The sequence below is a fragment of the Triticum aestivum genome, chromosome 5A, assembly GCF_018294505.1.
Source record: "Triticum aestivum cultivar Chinese Spring chromosome 5A, IWGSC CS RefSeq v2.1, whole genome shotgun sequence".
NCBI classification, from domain to species: Eukaryota; Viridiplantae; Streptophyta; class Magnoliopsida; order Poales; family Poaceae; genus Triticum; species Triticum aestivum.
This window is the reverse complement of record NC_057806.1, coordinates 20,693,788-20,712,495: the sequence shown is the minus strand read 5'-3', so window position 1 is coordinate 20,712,495 and position 18,708 is coordinate 20,693,788. Positions and strand designations below refer to the sequence as shown.

General features: G+C 47.7%; 1 protein-coding gene and 2 pseudogenes across 1 annotated transcript in view; 1 reads left to right on the top strand and 2 right to left on the bottom strand.

Annotated features, from left to right (window-relative positions):
- LOC123106386 (uncharacterized) overlaps positions 1-1,500 on the top strand; it is a 4,238-nt gene extending 2,738 nt beyond the window's left edge. The window contains exons 5-6 of the mRNA XM_044528572.1: positions 455-557; positions 704-1,500. Coding sequence (XP_044384507.1) covers positions 455-545 — 91 coding nt within the window. The 3' untranslated portion in view covers positions 546-557; positions 704-1,500. The remainder of the gene's footprint in view (positions 1-454; positions 558-703) is intronic.
- A 5,335-nt stretch (positions 1,501-6,835) lies between these two features.
- Positions 6,836-6,974, bottom strand: LOC123109271 (uncharacterized; annotated as a pseudogene).
- Positions 6,975-7,369: 395 nt separating this feature from the next.
- On the bottom strand, positions 7,370-18,469 carry LOC123101150 (putative disease resistance protein At3g14460; annotated as a pseudogene).
- Between the last annotated feature and the right edge of the window lie 239 nt (positions 18,470-18,708).

Below are 18,708 nucleotides of genomic sequence, written 5' to 3'. Positions count from 1 at the left end.
AGGTTAGATCTTTAGTACCGGTTCGTGCCATGAACCGGTACTAAAGGTGATCGTGGCGCCCCGGCCTGACGCCAGCCTGCCACCACCCCTTTAGTACCGGTTCGTGCCACGAACCGGTACTAAAGGTTCAACACGAACCGGCATTAATGCAAATCCGTTCGAACCGGCACTAATGGTACCATTAGTACCGGCTCAAATACAAACCGGCACTAATGTGCTTCACGTTTGACTCTTTTTCTACTAGTGACACATGAATATAGTGTTACAATGTGTTGCTCCACTTACCCACAATACTGACATTCAAATGGGTCACTATAGCCATGCCTTTAATTGTTTCAAGTACATAATAAGCATTCTATATTTAGTTTTAGTCGTATAATTTAATTCCACTCTTGGTTCCAATAAATTTGGCAGCAACATGTGTTTACATCTTTATTTATTTTCTTTCATGTAGTGTATTGGGTAGTGTTTCCTATGTGCTGAACGGAAACCCAATACCACCCGAAGTCCCAATTCTGCCCGAAGGACCGGTCCTGTCCGTCTAGGAGCAGCAGGCTGTAAGTACTACTTGAACAAATTTTCAATGTACAGTTCTCTTTTTGGGCGATAATCTTAATGTACTGTTTGATAGGGGGAAACTTTACTTGTTACAGTTTGTTACTTGTTGCTTCGATTCTTAATCCCAGAGTTGACTACTGTGCAGTGCAGGAGATAGCGCCTCACGCCTTTACCTCAACAGCAGATGGAAAATATCAACATCCCAGAGTTGACTGTTGTTGCAGCCTAGTGTAGGTTTCAGTTTAGTCTTTATTATTAAACTACTATCTGACTTGTTATTGCAACCTAGTGTGCTTGTCGATTTAGTTTCTGTCGTTGAACTGCCATGACTTATTTGCAGCCTAGCGTAGTTGTCGGTTTATTCTCTTTATTGAAATGTGATCTGATTTGCTGTGGTAGCTAGCCTAATGAACTATTGGATTTAGTTTCTGTTGCTGGAGCTATCTTGTGGCTGGAATGACTTTTATCCTTGGAGCCCCAGAGCTTAGAGTAATCATTTGTGTTACGATTGAGTTGTTGGGTGTTCGCCCATTTTGTCAGGTGATGTGAAATTCAAAGTTCTCTTATAGATTAAACTGTCGAAGGCTAATTGTTGCTGATGACACAAACAAACCAAATTTTGCAAAAGAACAATTTCTACTAGTACTTTGTTCGTATTCTATTTATAGCTGTTTTTCCTATTTTCTTTTCTTTGTCTTGCAAAGTAGTTTTGCTCTGAAGTTTTAAGTTTTCATGGATGTACATCTTTGTTGTCGAACGATTGAACATTTCAGTTTTTCATGGCACATATTTAAAAACTAATGTCTAGGAGATGATAATTTTGAATATATGTTCTGGTGGTTTGTGGGATTCGTTGCGTGCTTCATGTGAAATGGACTTGTTTTTCGGTCAATGGAAATTTTGTAGCGTTCTAAAAATTATAGGTTGGTACATGAGAAAAATAACGCCACACTAACTCACAGTTACAGATTGTTCATGTTTGCAGGTATGTTTGGATATCAACTAAAAAAAAGGGTATGTTTGGATACGATTTATAGAAAAATGTTACCAAGCAGCGAGGAAATCAGCATGCAGAATATTTTGTGACCACGTGCAATAAGAAAATAATTTTATCAAATCCATCCTAAACTGGTTGTATGTGGACAAGATAACATTTATCTGATCTTATGACTATCTTGGGATGATAATGGCACTGGGTGACAGTACCTTCAAGACTACCACTCATGTATCTGCTACATTCTCTTTCTACAAATGCTTAGGCAATCTATCATTCCTTCAGAAAACTGCAGCAAGACATATCTGCCTTATAAGGCTGTAACTTCATAGTGGACAAAGAACAATAGTCCTTGCTTGCCACGGTTAGAAACAACTTCAAGTAAATCACCACGACTTCTCAACATTACTCCCTGCTTTTAACTTGGTATTTAAACCATCGAAAGTTCCTGAAACTATTTGCGAGCCTCCTTCAACCAAGCGAACAAGAGAATGGCAGTTACTACAGCACAAGCACGGTGAAGAGAAGATGCAGCACTTTATATTATCCAGAATATAAAGTCGCGCATGAAGTATTCTCCGGAAGACGGATGCACAACTCTGCTGCCAGCGGCCTCACAAAAGAAGCATCGACCTGTTGGACCATTGGCAAAGACAATACATAATCATTAGTTCAAGTCACATAAATGGCTTTCTGATTACAAATTACGCACTAGAGATCAAGGCCGGGCTAGCTTACAAATTGGTCTTCATGGTAATTATTGAATTCATGCTCCAGCCAACTCATTCAAAAGTCCGAACTGATGGAGGGAGGTGGGCAGCATATTTCAACACTCCCCCTCTCGTCTAGGTTATTTTAGTCCTTAGACGTGGGATCGATGTAGGCCGCAGAATCGTTTTTATTTAATACTGCGTTGGTAGGGTTTTGAACTCAAGACCTCTTGGCTCGGATACCATATTGAATTCATGCTCCAGCCAACTCATCCAAAAGTCCGAACTGATGTAAAACAGCGGAGAACGTCGTACCTCTCTCGAGGCGACGGTTTCGTGTTAATATACGCAGGGGCATATCCCTGGATAAGCATACAAGGTTGTTGAGATTACATCTTGAGGTACAAGGAAAGTAGAGATAAGATATACATGAGGAGATTACAACCATATATTCTAACCAACCAGACCTAGACTTATCTCAACCGAACCGACAAGTGGTGCGCCCCTTGAGCCTGAATATTGCGTGGTTTAACACCCTCCTATAATCACAACTTGGACAAGTTGAGATTACGCTTAAATTCTTCAAAACCTCTGGTAGGCAAAGCTTTAGTGAAGCCATCTGCAACTTGATCTTGAGACCGAATGAACCGAATATCCAGCTTTTTTTCTACAACTCTTTCTCTGACAAAGTGGAAATCTATTTCGATATGTTTTGTTCTTGCATGAAATATTGGGTTAGCAGAAAGATAGGTGGCACCCAGATTGTCACACCATAAGCATGGAGCCTGTTTACTATGTATCCCAAGCTCTTTCAGTAATGACTGAACCCAGATAATTTCAGTAGTAGCATTTGCTAGTGCTTTGTATTCTGCTTCTGTGCTGGATCTAGACACAGTAGCTTGTTTCTTAGCACACCATGAGATTAAATTTGGACCAAAGAACACTGCAAAACCACCTGTTGAGCGTCTGTCATCAAGACAACCTGCCCAATCAGAGTCAGAAAAGGCACTTACAAGTGTTGATGGTGACTTGGTGAAGGTGAGTCCAACACTGGAAGTGTCCTTGATATATCTAAGTATGCGTTTTGCAACTGTCAAATGTACTGTGGTGGGTGCATGAAGAAACTGACATACTTTATTCATAGCAAAAGAAATATCAGGCCTAGTCAGAGTTAAATATTGCAGTGCACCAACCATACTTCTGTACCTGGTGCTGTCCTCTTGATTCAAGAGTTTTCCTTCTGTTAATGATAGTTCCTCAGAGCTGGATAGAGGTGTTGGAGCTGCCTTGCAACCTTGCAACCCTGCTCTTGCTACAAGATCAATGGCATATTTCTCTTGAGACAAGTGAAGCTCATCTCCACTTCTTTTCACTTCAATGCCAAGGAAGTAGTGCAAGGCTCCTAGATCCTTGAGAGCAAACTCAGAGTTCAAATCCTTGAGCAGTGCTGAAATGGCTTCATCAGATGAGCTTGTGACAATAATATCATCAACATATATGAGTACAAATATAGATGTATTTGACTTGTTGAAAATAAACAGTGAGGTGTCAGACTTGGACGGAGCAAACCCAAGTCCTTGAAGCTTTGAACTCAACTGAGAATATCATGCTCTAGGAGCTTGTTTTAATCCATATAGAGCCTTGTCAAGCTTGCATATGTGGAGGGGTTTTTGTCTGTTTTCAAACCCAGAAGGTTGTTTCATGAACACTTCCTCTTCCAGAACACCATGAAGAAACGCGTTCTGAACATCTAGCTGGCGTAGGCTCCATCCTCTGGATACGGCAATAGACAAAACGAGACGAATAGTAGCAGCCTTTACTACAGGACTAAAAGTATCCTCATAGTCTAGACCGTATCTTTGTTTAAAGCCTTTTGCAACTAGTCTAGCCTTATAACGATCTATGGTGCCATCAGACTTCTTTTTAATTCTGAAGACCCATTTACAATCTATAACATTTTTACCTTTGCCTTGACGTGCTGGAACTAAGTGCCAAGTTTTATTTTTGTGGAGCGCCATGTATTCATCCTCCATAGCCTTCTGCCACTTTGGATCGCCTAGAGCTTCTGCAACAGAGTGTGGGATATCTGGTTCATGTGAAACACAAGCAAGTCCAAACTTTGCTAAAGATCTGTAATTTTTGGGTTGAGTTACTCCCCTCTGAAGCCTAGTGCGAGGCGGTGAAGGAGGATCCGCAGAAGATCCAGCACCAGGAGCGGCTGCAGACTCGCCGGGCGAGGACATGCAGATCGGATCTTCTGTGGCCGGCGCACGTGGAGCTGAGGAAGAAGTTGCCGCAGAGGATCCCGATCCAGCAGGGGGCGCAGCCGGTGGGACGGGGACTGCAGCGTGATCCACACCGGAGTCAGTGCCCGTATCCAGCCGGGATGGGCGCCGCACGTAGCAGCGCGTGTCGGGGCCAAACCGACCAGGTGCGGGGCCAGACACGGGGCCAAGCGCGGGACCAGGCGCGGGCGGCTGGAGTTGGTGTCGCGTGGCGCTGGTTGGTTGGTGCGGAGCGGCCACCGGGCGGTCCACCGAGCCGCTGGTGGCGTGTGGCGACGCAGGGCTCGAGGAGGATCGGCCTGGCGCGGAGGGCGCGGATCCCGCGGGGGACAGGACGGCAGACTGGCGCAGGAGCGATCCCGAGGGGGATGCGCCTGGATCCCGAGGGAAATCCGCTTTGATGCTGCTGTTGTTTTGTCCAGGAAGCATAAAATGATGATTTGGGCTGATTTCTTCACCATTTTCTGCACAATTTTTTTCTGTTGCATCACATGACTCAAGACCGTCATTAGTAAGAGGATTAGTCAACAATTGATCATCAGTGTCCAAAACATCCCCATTGTCACGACCGGTAAGATGTGAAGGTAGAAGAAGAATCTCCTTTTGAAGAAGGGCTCCGACGTTTGGATGAAGTTGTGCAAAAGGGAAAACAGTCTCATCAAACACAACATCACGGGAAATATAGACACGTCTAGTGGATACATCAAGACACTTTACACCCTTATGTTGTGGACTATAGCCCAAGAAAACACATTGTTTTGATTGAAACATGAGTTTGCGGTTGTTATATGGCCGAAGATTCGGCCAACACGCACACCCAAATACTCATAGAGATGTGTAATCTGGTTTTGTATGAAGGAGACGTTCTACTGGAGATTCATTATTGATGACTCTACTTGGCAACATGTTTATGAGGTGGATTGCGGTGAGAAAAGCCTCATCCCAGAATTTCAAAGGCATAGAGGCAGCAGCAAGTAAGGCAAGGCCGACTTCAACTATATGTCTGTGCTTGCGCTCAGCTGATCCATTTTGCTGGTGAGCATGGGGGCATAACACGTGGTGTGATATGCCAATTTTCTGAAAAAAGGAGTTGAGGTTGCGGTACTCCCCTCCCTAATCGGATTGGAGAGCTAGGATTTTGCAATCAAACTTTCTTTCTACTAGTGCTTGAAAGTTGTGAAACACTTGAAAAACATCAGATTTCTTTTTGATGAGATAGATCCATGTGTACTTGCTATAGTCATCGATAAAACTTAGGTAATAAGTGTGTCTGCCAACTGATTTAGGGGCAGGACCCCAAACATCGGAAAAAATGAGCTCAAGAGGTTTGGTGGAGATGCTTGTAGACACAAGATAGGGTAATTGATGACTTTTAGCACACTGACATGAATCACAAATTGTTTCACGATCTCGCTCACCAACAAACGGGGGCTTATTCTTTCTAAGCAAATGTTCAACTAAAGAAAAAGATGCATGCCCTAATCTATCATGCCACCGTGTTGAAGAGACTTTGGTGACACCATAGGCTTGTTTATTCAATCTCCTAAGCTCCGGAATCAACGGGTACAGCCCTCGAACGCATCTACCTCGATACAGAGTTTTCTTCGTGACCTAATCCTTGATCAAAAAGAAAAACGGATGAAACTCAAGGAATACATGGTTGTCAATGGCAATGCGATGAACTGAAAGGAGATTTTTGGAAGCACTAGGGACATGCAAAATTTTTCTTAGACGAATATTTCTATGGGGGGTTTTAAGCACTGAATGACCAATGTGGCTAATACTCATACCTTCTCCGTTGGCAGTGTGAACTTGGTCTTGCCCACGGAACTTCTCATGAATTGTCACCTTTTCCAGCTCGCTCGTGATGTGGTCAGTTGCATCACTGTCCACATACCAGTTCGTGTCGATGCCGTAGGAGCCATCAGCAGCGCCTGCAACCTTCTCATCTTGTGAGGATTCGCCGTCATCTTCATAGCGATACCAACAGTCCCGGGCGGTGTGGCCTAGCTTGCCGCAGATTTGGCATCGTGGCGCATCAGGGTTGGCGCGAGGCCTACCACCACGGCGACCCCTATTGTTGTTGCTGGAGGGCCGCCCGCCGCCGCTGCCGCCACCACGAGCGGAGTTGCTGCCGCTGCTGTTTCCACCAGATGATGGCTTGCCCTTGCCGCGCGGAGGTCCACGGTAGCGTGAACCGCCACCGCCGCGACCGTCGCCGCGAGAGACCGCGTTAGTAGATGACTTGAAGCCCCCGCCCGAGTTGTTGTTGTAGAGAGCGAGGCGCTGATCAAAGTTGCTCATCTGAGCGTAGAGGTCGTCGATGCTGATGGTGTCGGTGCGTGCGTCGTTGGCGGAGACGAGGGGTTGGTACTCCATGTCGAGGCCGGCGGTGATGTAGGAGACAAGCTCATCGTCATCGATGGGCTTTTCGGCGGCTGCAACCTCATCGGCAAGTGCTCTCATCTGGGCGAAGTAGGCCGCAACAGATTGCGTCCCCTTCTGCGCCGTGGAGAGAGCAACCCGGATGTTGTTGACGCGGGCTCGGGACTGTGATGAGAACATGTGGGCGAGAGCCGCCCAGAGCTCGTGCGGCGTGACGATGGAGGTAACCTGCACGAGGACTTCTTTGGTGAGAGTATTGAGCAAGTATCCAAGTACCTGCTGCCCTTCTCTGAACCAGATCGGATGGAGCGGGTTCGGTGTTTGCTCTTCTTTCCCGTATTTGTCCTTCGTGACGAGGATCTTGACAGGTTCTGGCATGGAGCTGTCGGCGTAGCCGAAGAGGCCAGCCCCTCTCAGCTGCGGTGTCACCTGCGCATGCCACAGGACGTAGTTGGTGCGGGTGAGTTTCTCTGCGACCTGCCCAAGGGAGGCCTGGACGGCGCTGGAGGACGACATGGCTGGCAATGGATGGGTTTTGCTAGATGCGATGGATAGAGGTGGGCAATATATTTCAACAGTAATTATCAATGGGGAAACACTGAGGCAGCCTTGCTGAATCTCCTCGTTTCGCAAACAAGGTGGGTACCAGAATTCAGTGAAGAACAGTTTAGCTGGTTCATGGTGACATGGTAGCATTTCCTGATGCAGCCATACGGTGCTGTTGCCACTACGCAGATAATGCCCAACTTGTAGCAGAATGCACAAAAGGAAGACGACGATCCCTGCACATCAGATCACAGTGAGTGGTTTATTCAGGTGAAATGACAGCAACTGTGACCAACCAAACAAAAAGAGAACAATTGCTTTGACTTATTTCGAGGTTAGGAAAATCAAGGAAAAATGGTGGGCGGCTACAAGCAAGGAAGTATTTGCTACCTTGGATTAATCCATCACGATTGGAATGGTTCCTTTAAACTTGCGGCACTGCCTCTTTAGCTCCTCGCTTTTGCAACTACGGACATCTAACACTAGCAGGGAATCCGGGAGGCCATCACTGGGCAATGAATTCAGAGCAGGACAATCATAGATCTTCAATTTTTCCAGAGAACATGGCAAGCCATCCTTGGGTAGCAATTCCAGAGCAGGGCAGCTAGAGATGTCTAATGTTTTCAGCGAACATGGGAGGCCATCCTTGGGCAGAAATTTCAGGGCATCACAATTCCTGATCCATAATTCCTGCAGTGAACTTGGCAGGCTATCCTTGGGCAGCGATTCCAAGAAATCACATCTGCCAATGCTTAAACATTGCAGAGAACTTGGGAGGCTGTCATTGGGCAGCAATTTGAAAGCAGGGCAGTAATCGATTTGTAAAACTTGCAGAGAAGTTGGGAGGCCGTCTTTGGGCAGCGATTGCAAGGCATGACAACATGCAATCCGTAACATCTTGAGGCTGGAAAGTCTATGTAGCCCTGCTGGGAGGCACTGTAGCTTGGTGCACTTATTGAACTCGAGGTTTTTGATGGAGGTGAGGATCTGAAGGGCATCCTCTTGCTCCTTAGAAAAGCGCTCCACCTTACCAATGTCAGAAACGAGTAAGCTGGTGATGGACGAGGAGAGGAGGCTGTAGATGGGCACATTAAGGAAGCTTGTGAAGTGATCTGTGAATAGCTTCTGAAGTTTGCAAGATCTGGGCTCTTTGTCATGCATCCGCGAGGGCTCGAAAAAGGGGGGAAATTTGTGGGTGTGAAAGATGAATAATTCTGTGAGGCAGCCATGCGTGAGGAGAGGTCGTATGCATGAAGGGGAGGACAAGTAAGAGGAGAAGGACTTGGGGAAACCATGTATGCCAAATGACCGGAGGGAGCATAGGCCTTGGAGCGAACTGGCGAGTAGGCTCAGCTCTGGGCAATTCATGATCACTAGTGAGTGGAGGGAGCGGAGGCCTTGGAGTGAACTCGCGAGTAGGCTCAGCTCTGGGCAATTATCGATCACCAATTCTTGCAGATGGGGAGATGAGAGCAAAACTCCACCTTCTCGATCACTAATTCCCTCCTCTCGTCTTGTCATCTGCTGTTGCTGCATCACACCAACTCTTGTTACCTTTTCACAACCAATTATTTCCAACTTGCTGAGATCTTGAAAATGAGAGAGCAACTGCGTCAATTCTTTCTCACGGGCACCACAAGACATAACCCTGAGTTGTTCAATTGGTAACTTGTTTATGATATCACTCTCATTGTCAGTTGTCAACAAGACATTGCTATTACTCGAATAATCTATTTCAAGGGACTTCAGAGATGTTAACTTCTGGAGGTGATACAATGGCAGAGGGGGACAATTCTTAATCTTCAGCTCTTTTAGACCAGCTAGATTACCGAATACAAACATATTCCAGAACATGCCATCTTGCCCATCCTTCCCCGTAACCCCCAAGCTTAATTTTGACCTGTAATTTTTTGAGTACTCCAGCCATTCCAAACTAGATCCTACCCGCTTTATCATGGCAGAGGATGCAGCAGTAGTCCAAGGGACAGGAGGTAGTGACAACAATTTTGGGCAGTCTACAATATCAAGAACCCGTAATCTAGGAAACCAAGTCATATTTGCTTCTTGCTCTGATTGACGGCGTGAAAATGGCAGCTCCACGAGTTCAGAACAATCTTTAACAATGAGAACTTCTAGTTGAGATAAGAAATGACAAGTGCTATTTTCAACCCATTTTCTCAACCTTGGTATCTTAACTAATTCTAGCCTTTTAAGATTTTGAAATCTTTGACTTGAGATGGAACTTTGATACTCTTCACCAAGTTCACTAACTGACCACAACTCCCCTAGAGGTGGAAGAATATTCCAACCTACATCATGCAGGGAAAGAGATTCCAAATTCATTACTGAGAGGTTCCCACCTAGCCACGACGGACAATTAGCACCTCTATGCCCTTTAATGTGCAGATTGCTATGAGGTTTAAGACTTTCAAGAACTTGTTCTTGCACAAAATCCTTATTCTGTCCATAAATACCCCACTCTAATATTAGCTTCTTTAAGTGGATTTTTTGTATCAATTTTGCTGCACTCACTTCTTCCTTTCGTTCAACATTCTCAATGTTATGGACTCTGAGTAACCCAACAAGTTCTACCAACTGTCCTATCTGCCCTAGTTCAAAACCACCGTCTTGGACAAGAAAATGGCGCAGTTTTACAAGGTTGCTCATTGCTTTGAGAAGACCAAGGTGGACATTGCATTCTTGAACATCCAGGACCCTCAGGTGATAAAATCTTGAGATGTTGCTGTTCAAACTTAATTTCCCCTTAGTTCCTGGTTATCCTTAGGTAGCAAAGATGGATAAATCTTGGAAGGCTGCGGAACACATCCTCCAAAATGTAACTACAATATGCCTCAGATAAAAGAATAACATGAAGGGCTTTTGCTTCTGCAAATAAATCACCAAAAGTCTTTGCAAAGCTTCCATGGAATCTTCTGAACAACATCACAGTTTGTAGATTTTCAACTGTCAACTTTTCAGGTAATGTACTCAAGTCCCTCTTAAAATCCTCAAAGGTCATTCTATCATTGACATCTCTCGCATCTATAATGATAGACAAGTGACGTATAGATGGAGAAGATTGTACATATCTCACATTAGAACTAGATATGCTAAGACAGTCTGATGATGAAACCTTCACTGCCAACTCATGTAGTAGGTCATGCACAACATAATAAGGACTGCCATCTTTTTTCATGTTCTCCTTGAGAAAACCAAGATTAACCAAGTCATTTAAATAGCATAGCCCAACATCTTCAAGTCTTCTCCTTCGATCACATGCATCTAAAATATTGAGCCCTATCCATAAGTGAACCAACTCTTCGTTGCGAAACTCATAATCTTCGGGAAACAAAGCACTGTTGTAGATGGAAAGGCAGATAATCATAGCTAAGCTTCAGTGCTGGCATAATGTCATATTCGCTGCTTTGTAACTCCCATTCTTTGCTTTCCAGAACTCTTGTCCAGTGGCCCAATGTAAGTTGGTTTCTTAGTAATCTACCTACAGTTTTTGCTGCAAGAGGGAACCCCTTCAAATGGACCACTATTTCCCTTCCAACATTAAGCAATTCAGGATGGTCTTTCCATGACTGTTGGTGACCAAATACATATGCTTCAAATAAATGCATAAAATCTTCAGGTCCTAAGCGATCCAGGTTTATAGAATGATCAGCTATTTTTCCCGCTGTTGTTGTTTCTGAAATTCGAGTAGTGACAATAATTATATTACCTCTTGCCTCTCCTTTTTTGAAGGGAGCTAATAGTTTTTTCCACTCATCGTCGTGATATGTCCGGACATCATCCAAGACCAGCAAGAACCTCTTATGTTTTATTCTTTGCTCAATAAGCTCTTCATCGATAGCATTTTCCGTTTCACCATTAACCTTAGGGATGTTTTTCACAATCTCTCGTGCCAACCTATTTGCATCAAAATTCAGAGATATGCAGACCCAAATCATAACATCAAAAGAGCTCTTCACTTCTTGATAGACATGTTGTGTGAAAGTCGTCTTCCCAATACCCCCTGGGCCAACAATTTGGAGAACTGTGAGTCCATCGGCACAATATTTTCCAACGGTAATGCCATCTACAATGTCCTTTTTCTCTGCGTCCCTCCCAAATAACTCTGGCTCTATTATTGCTGGGGTGGTTTTGGGTCTGTTTCCAATAATGCTAACTTTGGTAGATTTGCGGAGCTCTAGATCAAGGATTTCCTTCACCTTGGCACATATGGGATCCAGCTGTTGTACAATGTGTGCCATCCGTTTAGAAATTTCCACACGGTTAAACTTCAATTTGTATGTTTGCATAGTGCCATCTTCTGGTGGTGCCTTAGAGCAGAGCTTGAATTTATTAGCAATGGCTCTAGCAGTGTGCCGCACATTGAGACCAAGGTTGTGGATGCAACCCTTGGGATGGCTATCGGCGGCATCGTAGGTATTGTCGAGCTTGTCCTGGATGCGGAAGTAGTCCAGCTCATCAAGCACGTCGTCGGCCCCGTCCGCCAGCTGCCGCAACATGTGCAGCAGCTCCTTGAGGGCAGGGTTGGTGGTGTACTCTCTGTCGTGCGCGGTGTAGAGTATCCCCTGCGCGCGCAGCAGCTGCCTCTTGAGGGCGCTGATGTTGGGGCCGAGACTGTCACTGGACGCCCAGCTCTCCAGCAATCCATCCGAAACTGGGGCCAGCGCCTTGCCTACCACCCACACTGCCGCACTGATGGCCGCGTTCATCCTCACGTCCCCTGCTGATAAGAGTTGCAGAGTGGTGAGATTGCACAGTCAGTCAAAGATGGTCTAGGAGCAGCACATCAAACAAGTTGAGTACACTCACACTTTTGGATCAAGATACTACTAGCCGATCAATGCACCTGCTGCTCGTCTCCTACTCAAAGTGATTGGTGATTGGAGAGCTGAGATGGATATGCCTGACTGCTTCGATCTCTCTCACCTCTTGCGAGAGTAGCACCATCCGTAGCGGATAACGACGACTGGCCGGCTCGACTACAATCATGTATGATGCTTTTGGTGGTTCCGGCGGCAGCGGAGGAAATGAGAGTACATGGAGAAGAGCACAATACAAGTAAAAGCCATGAGGGAGAAGACAAAAAGTGGGGTTTGATGGTAGGCTGCAGAAGGCGGATTTTCCAACCAAGCTCAACAATGCTTTCAACAACGTTATCAACAAAGTCGCCTTGTGTGGATCAGTACAAGGGATGCGCGTTTAATAATGGAGGCCACCATAGTGACGGTACAAGGGACAAATTGCCAAGAGCATCATTTTTTTTTGAAACAAGTATTGCCAAGAGCATCATGGTTCCAGAAAAATATTCTACGTGCTGCCACTGATTTTTTTCGGTGGGCACAAGTGGAGCAAAGTGAAGGCAAATAATTGTTGTGATGCACCCACCGCAGGCCGGAAGGATGAGCAGTTCGTTAGTCGTTTTTCCAAATGGAGGATCGACTGCAGGCAGATTCTTCTTGCCGATTGATGCCCTTTGGTGCTTCCTTCTTTTCCTTCCCTAGTGGAGTTTATCAAATGAGATTTCGCTGCTCCATTGGACACAAGACGCAACATATGTAACTCGTCGTTTCGAGTGTGTCGAGAGGAAGGAATTAACCTGCCTTAATGTAAAGCATGGCATAGCTCTTGTTATTTGCCAGACAAAGAAGAAAGGGTAGTATATATATGGCCTCAAGTGGCTAGAGTTTGGTGTGACATGTTTGTGTTGTTGCTTGTGTTCATAGCTCAACTCAGGTCTCTTGTGCCTGCTGTACTCAACTGACGACTTGACCGAATCAAACCTCACCACTAGTAAGCAGAACTGTGAGACTCATTCATTACTAATATACTAAACCTAGCCAGGTTTAATTTACCTGGTCTTTTTGACTTTTTCTTATCAGGTCCTTCTGGGCACGTGTGGACTGCGGCGGCCGCCGATCTGGTTCATGGCGGCCTAGATCTAGACTCCGGCGGTGTGGCGGCCGGCCGGCGTCCTATCAAAGTATTGATGTAAAAAAAGACTCTTGCTTTACAATATAGCAAAACAAACAGGGGAAGGGTCCACATTTTGTTCGAAAAGTCTGTCTGAAAGTTAGACATTCAGTATTCTTCTCTCCCCGGCCAAATTGCTCCTTGCAATGCTGCCATGATATCAGCATGAAGAGGGATAGCAGGGTTGATGAGTTTCCCCGCGCCACATGCAACATCCCTCCCATTTTCACCTCTGGTAACTGCACTCCATCCACCAGTTTAGTTTTAAGTATTTGGATGGTACGCGCCATACATAATGATCTTCAGAGAACCACTACCAGGGCCTGGCTTTCTCCACCTTCCTTGGACGGGCACTTTTGTTACCCTCTCCTTGGTCCCTTAGGGCATCTCCCCCGCGCCTCAGGAAGGCCTCCCCAGGCGTTTTTCCTGCGCCGGCGCCAAAAAATCGGCCCAGTCGCGCCCTCAGGAGCCCGATTTTCGCCGGCCTGGGCCGAAAACAGCGCCGGCGGACCCAGGCCGAACCCCCCGCGCTGGGGGACGCCAGGCGAACTTTTTTGGCGTGAAAAAGCCGCAGCCCGCCACGTCAGCGACACGGCTCTCTTCTCGCCCCTTCGTCGTCCTCATCGTCTCGTTTCCCGCGGCGAATCAATGCCAAAGCTGCCGCGCTGCCGCGCCGGTCAGCCTGCGCCATTGATGCCTCACGGGCGGCGCAGTGAAGGCCGGACGACGCGCGTCCCTCGCCCGCCACGCGTACACACGGCGGCCACGCGTACGGGCGGCGTCTCGGCCTATATAAGACGCGCACCAGCGTGCTCGGCGATCACACTCTCTCGCCGTCGTCCCTCCCTCTCCTCTCTCTCACCGTCGTCGTTCCTCCCTCTCCTCTCTCTCGCCGTCTCCACCCATGGCCGAGCGCTTCCCTGGTGACGGCGCGGCGGCGAACGGCTTCGGCCGCCGCCATCTCCACGAAGACGAGGCTCGCCTCCTTTACGAGGCCGGGTACCCGGTCCCGCCGGACATGCGGGTGCCCGGCGCATGGAGGATCAGCGCCGGCGGCGTACCGGTGCCACCACCACCCATCGGGGCGGCGCGGCGTGCGGAGATCACACGCATCCGCGCGTCCCTGCCGCAGGCGGCGAGGGAGGGGCACGGTACGTCCCCGACAGCCCGCTCTGGGAGCCCTACTTCCGCCGCCGTCACGCCGAGCAGCTCGACGCCACCAACGGCGTCGTGCCCTCCGGCAGGCTCAACTCCAATGGCCGGTGCCGGTGGTGGGGCGTGCCCGGGCGCACGTTGGAGGCCGTCCTCGAGTACATCGAGGGCGGCAACACGCCGCGTCTCGAGTACCCCGATCCCCCGTCCTTCTCACGCCGCCGGGGAAGCTCCTGGACCCCGAGGCGCATGGAGACCGGGGGGTCCTCCTCGTCGTCCGGCGGCTCGCCCTGCCTCCGCCCCACCAAGCCGGAGCCCCAGGGCACGCCGGTCAGTGCCCGCACGCGCAGCTCCGGCGTCCGCATCGGCGCCAACGCCTCCCCACCCACCGGCCGCTTCGTCCTCGTCAAGCCCAAGCCGGAGTGCGGCCTCCCCGCGGAGTACGAGGAGATAGCCCGGCGCGGCATCTCCGACGAGGACGCCCTGCGGTGGGCGCGGGACGACTACCTCCGTGACGAGATGGTCCGGCAGCGCCGGGCCCTGGAGGAGATCGCTGCCCGCAAGCGTGGGCGCGAGGACGAGCACGGCGTCGTGGTCCTCGACAGTGACGACAACGACGACACCCCCGGACCGTCCAACCCGCCGCGCCAACCGGGGGAGGGATGCAACAGGGACGGTGGAGGCGCAGGCGGGGCCGGCGACGACGACGGCGGCGACTACACGCGGTTCTACCGCCTCCTCGGCATGTAGGCGGCGAGGCGGGCGGCGAGGGAGACGGCGGGGGTAGCCCGCCGAAGTTTTTTTCTTCTTTTGTAAAATATGTTTAAGTTTGAACGAACTCGCCGATGTTTGCGTCAAATTTCAGTCGTGTTTGCGCCGTATTTGAATTTTTTTTTAAAACATGGGCGCCACGACTGGGTGGCATCACGCCCCCAGTGCGCGGTTTAGCGCCGGTGCGCCCCCAGGGGGCGATTTTTTGCCCCTCCTGGGGGGCCAACGGCTGGAAATGCCCTTAGCTTGATGCTCTTCCCTTGTATGTTTGATGGTGATGTCTGGGGGCCATTTCTCCGTTTCCTGCTGCTTTTTGTTGCTACTAGTAAGTTTGCACGTGCAACGCACGTCTCGACTAATTCTCTTTTTTTTGAACCGGGCGTACCCCTTTCCATTTGCATTAAACAGAAATACATCAGTTCCAGGAAGTTAGAGAGGAGGGAAAGAAGGTAGCGAGTTCAAAGCACTGCCAGGAAACCCACCGTGCTCGCCCGCCATCGTGACGAGCACTATGGGGCGGAAACCTGACAGCACCATACAGTTATACAAATCCCTGACCACCAGCTAAGCACGACACCAAAAGGGACTCACAACGCTAAGAGAAACAAACAGCATGCAAGCCGAGGAGAATCGCCTCCAGGCTAATCACCAAGCTAGCACTTCTCCATCATCATCTTTTGCACTTCTGGCCTTCTCACACAACGCCATCAGCCTGGACGTACTCGAGCGGATCATCTCTGCACCTTGACGTAGTTCCTCCGCGCCCCCTGCTTCTGAAGCCCTGCCCAATACAAAAGAAAGGAACATGCCGAAAACACAATCTCAAACGGATATTTAATCAATTTCTTCTCAAAGGTAGCTCTATTACGGGCCAGCCAGATGGCCCAGGTCACAGCCGGCAGGCCAACAGTGAAGAACTTATCTCTTTTAGGCAAGAACATATTACACCACACATAATATTGCCAAACATTGTTAGGACATGTGTCAGTCCCCAGGACCACACCTATAGATCTCCAGGCCACACGAGCCACATGGCAGGAGAAAAACAAATGCGAACTCGTTTCCAGTTGGCCACAGAAGGAACACACAGGGTTTCCTGGCCATTTTTTCCTCTTCATCACCGATCTGGTGAGAACTGCATCTTGTGCCATTTGCCATAGGAAAACCTGGATTTTAAGCGGAAGCTTAGCTTCCCAGATCCATCTATGGTTGCAGCCACTAATCGGCTTCTCCAGCCATTTATACATAGATTTAGTGGAGTATTTGGCATTCTTATTAAGTCCCCAATAGACCGAGTCTCTATCAGCAGAAAGGTTTAAGCCTACAATTAACGCACGCATTTGATCCCATTGATCTCTCAGATCAGGGTCAAGGCGGCGTCTAAAGAACGAAGAGGGCACATCACCACCGAAATTTTCCACTGTGCAATCTTGATCAGTGCAAATTGCAAACAGCCGTGGGAAGGATAATTCAAATGGTGGGAGACCATTCAGGGAGTCTTTCCACACCCTGGCCAAGTTACCAGCCCCCAAGGTAATTCGCCTCCCCACCATGTATAAGTCTTTAACCTTCAGAAGAGCCTTCCAGCAAGGCGAATCAGAATATCTCGAGGACACTATGGCCACAGATTTGTTATACAAATATCTCGCTTTTACCAGATCTTGCCACATCCCTTTCTGGGTTTCAAGTTTCCACCACCACTTCACCATAAGGCTGATATTCTGTTTCCTGAGGTCTTTGACCCCCAGAACCCCTTTCTCTTTCGATCTACATACCCTTTTCCATTTAACCAAGTAGTAACGATTCTTCTTATTGCAACCTTGCCAGAAAAACTTTCTTCGGTGCTTATCGAGCTTATCTATAAAGGTCTTACTCATGAGCCACATCGACATGTGGTACAGAGAAAATTGCGACAGCATCGAAGTAAGCAGAGTAAGCCTGCCCCCTATAGAGGCAGCATGCCCAATCCAAGTCCCAAAATATTTCAAATAGTTGTCCACAATAAATTCCCACACCGAGTCTTTCAAAGAGGAAAAGCTCACTGGCATCCCCAGGTATTTGATTGGAAAGTGTCCAATCTCACAGTTGAAAAGCTCAGCATATCCCTTATCGATCTCCGCATCTCCCCCAATAGTCAGAACCTCACTCTTCTGAAAATTCACTTTAAGTCCTGACATCAGTTCAAACATGTATTACAGGATCTTAAGATTCATTGCCTTCTCCATGTCATGTTCCAGGCAAATGATTGTGTCATCTGCATACTGCAGAATGGCCACCCCATTTGGGATGAGATCAGCAGCTAAACCAGTTAGCAGGCCATTTTGTTGAGCCTTGTTGATCATTTTATTTAGGCAATCTGCAGCCAAATTAGACAAGAAGGGGGAATGTGGATCTCCCTAGCGCACCCCTTTCGCGCTCTGAAAGTATGGTCCTACAGAACCATTCAGCTTGATGCCGACCGTACCATTGTATAGGATTTGTCTCACCCAACCACACCAAGTTTTATCGAAGCCTCTCAGCTTATGACATTCCAAGAGAAACTCCCAGTTGACTTTATCGTAAGCCTTCTCAAAGTCTAACTTCAGCACCACCCCAATTCTTTTCTTGACATGGGTGTAGTTCAATATCTCATGAAGAGACATGATACCATCCATAATATTCCTACCCTTCACAAAGGCATTTTGCGAAAGGCTAATCAGCTTATCAGCGTACTTTTCAACTCTCCTATCCATAGTCTTAGTAATCAACTTATACGGGCACCTAAGGAGGCAGATGGGTCGGAACTGTTGAATTCGTTCAGCGCCCGAAACTTTAGGAAGAAGAGTGATCACTCCGTAGTTGAGACGCTGCACATCAAGCGTCCCATCATGGAAGTGCCTAAAAATCCTCATAATATCATGTTTGACAATATCCCAACAATGTTGGTAGAATTCTGCAGGAATATTGTCCGGGCCAGGTGCTCTATTGGTATCCATTGCAAACAGAGCCTCTTTCACCTCCTCCACAGAAAATTCCTTAGTTAGCTCTTCGTTGTCCTCTTTCGTAAGTTTCTCCGAATCATCCCACGCACCAGGGTCCATGTGAAAGATGTTACCAGGTGCTGGACCAAACAAATCCTTATAAAACTATGTGGCGTGTGAGATTAGGTTATCAGTGCCCTCGATTTTCACGTCACCACACTTCAACGTGTGAATGGTGTTTTTTCTTTTGCGCCCATTGGCTATCTTGTGGAAGTAATCAGTGTTAAGGTCCCCTTTGAGCAGCCAGCGCTCATGGGACTGTTGAAGCCAGAAAATTTCCTCATTCACTAGAATCTCGT